This window comes from Uloborus diversus, chromosome 7 (assembly GCF_026930045.1).
Source record: "Uloborus diversus isolate 005 chromosome 7, Udiv.v.3.1, whole genome shotgun sequence".
Classification (NCBI taxonomy): domain Eukaryota; kingdom Metazoa; phylum Arthropoda; class Arachnida; order Araneae; family Uloboridae; genus Uloborus; species Uloborus diversus.
Genome location: NC_072737.1, coordinates 121,814,128 through 121,816,398, shown reverse-complemented (window position 1 = coordinate 121,816,398; position 2,271 = coordinate 121,814,128). Strand labels below are relative to the sequence as shown.

At 35.8% G+C, this 2,271-nt stretch overlaps 1 protein-coding gene across 1 annotated transcript; it reads right to left on the bottom strand.

The window, feature by feature from the left end:
• Positions 1-1,329: 1,329 nt before the first annotated feature.
• On the bottom strand, positions 1,330-1,995 carry LOC129226499 (uncharacterized). The gene has a single exon (XM_054861109.1). It carries the CDS (start codon positions 1,898-1,900, stop codon positions 1,406-1,408), a length of 495 nt encoding a protein of 164 aa, XP_054717084.1. The 5' UTR covers positions 1,901-1,995; the 3' UTR covers positions 1,330-1,405.
• Positions 1,996-2,271: the final 276 nt, after the last annotated feature.

Sequence of the window (2,271 nt, the reverse complement as noted above, 5' to 3'; positions counted from 1 at the left end):
CATGAAAAGCGGGTTCGCTTGCCTCTCAGTTCATCTCAGGGTATGAATATCCCATTACCAACAGCGGCGATTCGGGTGTGCAACCCCCCTCCCCTCCACACACTTTTTACATGGTTAATTTATCTATTTTATCTCAAGTATCACTATTGCATGATTGACAGTTGGCAACATGACCTTGAATATGTGCAAATCTTTTTCATGTCTAAAAATCAAACAACCCAAGGAAACCACGGCGCCATAAAGCCGACTACTACCGCCGTCGGTCCGCTCAATTGCATCTCCCAAGAGAAAATCCCCAGTTAGAAAAAGCGCCCAGTTTCTTCTTTTTTATCTTAACTTCTGAATAGTTATTGTGTACAAAATTCATTAAAATCTTAAGAAAAACGTACGTTAATTGTTAGACTGACATCAGTTTTCACTTATCTACTTCAATACTCTCAAAACTAGCCGTAACAAAATTATGGCTTTTTTTTTTCTTTTTCATTTTTTGCTGCCCGCAAAAAGTACCATGTCTTTTAGTTCTTTTTTTTTTCTGCCCTCAACTTTTAAGCCCCAATCGCTGCCTCTGCCCATTACCACCCTTTTAATTCCAAGAAACAGTGATAAGGGAATGAGGGGATGGGGGATATCAGTTGTAGAGGATGAAAAGCTTTGTAAGGCAAGCAGTTACTAAGATATTCTGTGAAAAGAAAAAAAAACGGAAGTACTACGATCGCAAGGGAAATTCTTTGTGAAATAAAACCGTTCGTTATTCGGAGTGTCAGTTATTCAGAGTGAATTACATGGACTGGCCTATATTGAGGGACTGGGACTTGCAAAAATGTCTGTTAATTAGAGGTGTCCGTTATTCGGGAGTGTCCGTTAAGGGAGGTTTCATTGTATTTGGAAAATTTCAACTTTGTTCTTTTTCTATTTCCATTTTTAGAACATTTTACAGCGTAAATTATCATAACGTGAACTAGAAAATTACCATAACATGGACGAACAAACTACCATGTGCAACCACTGGTGAGCAAATTGCAAAAAATTCATCATCCATTATTTGTAAATATGCAAGCAAACCAAATGGCCTTTTTTTTTCTACTGCGGGCAAAGCCATGCGGGTACCTCTAGTTTCAAATAAAAGTATACACTTGCTAGAAACACACCTACAAGACCCTCCCTCACCCCCATTAAGAGGGTAGCTTTTTGCCTATAATTACTTTGAATTTGATTCAAAGGTTTGAATGATTCTTAAAAGACATTTCAATTTTCAGACTTGTTTTGCTTCTTTTCAAAAACATGAAAACAAAACAAAAACAGTAAATTAGTATGTTAAAATATGCAAAATAAATTTATTATATGAACAATTTAATGAAAAATACTTTAACACAGCAAGTATTAACAATTCTCATGGATTTTGTTTTTAATGGCTTTTCAAAGGTGGTAGAGAGTCAACCATGTTCATTACTTTTTCTAATATTATCAAGTTATCGCACACACAACTTTCTCTTCTGTAAGGAGGTAAAATTCTCACACTTCCACACACAAGTAAAGATTCATCACTATTTTCTTGAACAGGTAACCTCCTTAATTTTACAAAGGATACTAAGCGATTTTTCCGATCCAAAACATTTTCATCTGGGATAACCTGTTCTGTTTTCGTGCTTTGAAGAATTCTTCTAATATCATTGTTGGCATCCTTCACAAATTCTACTTCAGTGTAAGCATCACCCATAATTAAAACAGTATCCTGGATTGCAGACTCATCTTCGTTAAAGGTGATAACAATCATATTTCCTGTAATAGGATCGATATTTTTTAACAAACCTGAATGCTCTCTACGGTCAACTGTTTTGATTTTCACAAACTTTGACAAAAGGTCTTTGTATTTTAAAGTCTTTTCGAAATCTACATCCATTTTTTAAAACTATATTGAACGAGTACGAGATAAAAAAAAAATTCAAAGCTCGTGAACGGCCGTTTTTGTTTACAAATGGTTGGTTGTCTGCTGCTGTCTAGTAAAGCTGAGTAATCGCACTGATCGGATATTATTTTTTTCAAGGAAGTGTCTGCTACTCCTCGATTTTTCTAGCAACCTTTGTAGTAACTTGGCGTGGTTTCAGACGTCCTCGATATTTGGCGATCACGTTCGCGTTGTTTTCCAGCGAGAAACAACTGCGCCTCGTGCTCTTTCGGCATACTTTCCTATATGGATAGTATTTTAATGATCTAATTATTGTAATTATAGAGGAATGAGAGAGTGCCAAAAAAAGGAAAGGAAACAAAAAT

Excerpts from the sequence above, each read along its gene's own strand:
- LOC129226499 (XM_054861109.1), bottom strand. The coding sequence starts at position 1,900 with ATGGATGTAGATTTCGAAAAGACTTTAAAATACAAAGACCTTTTGTCA.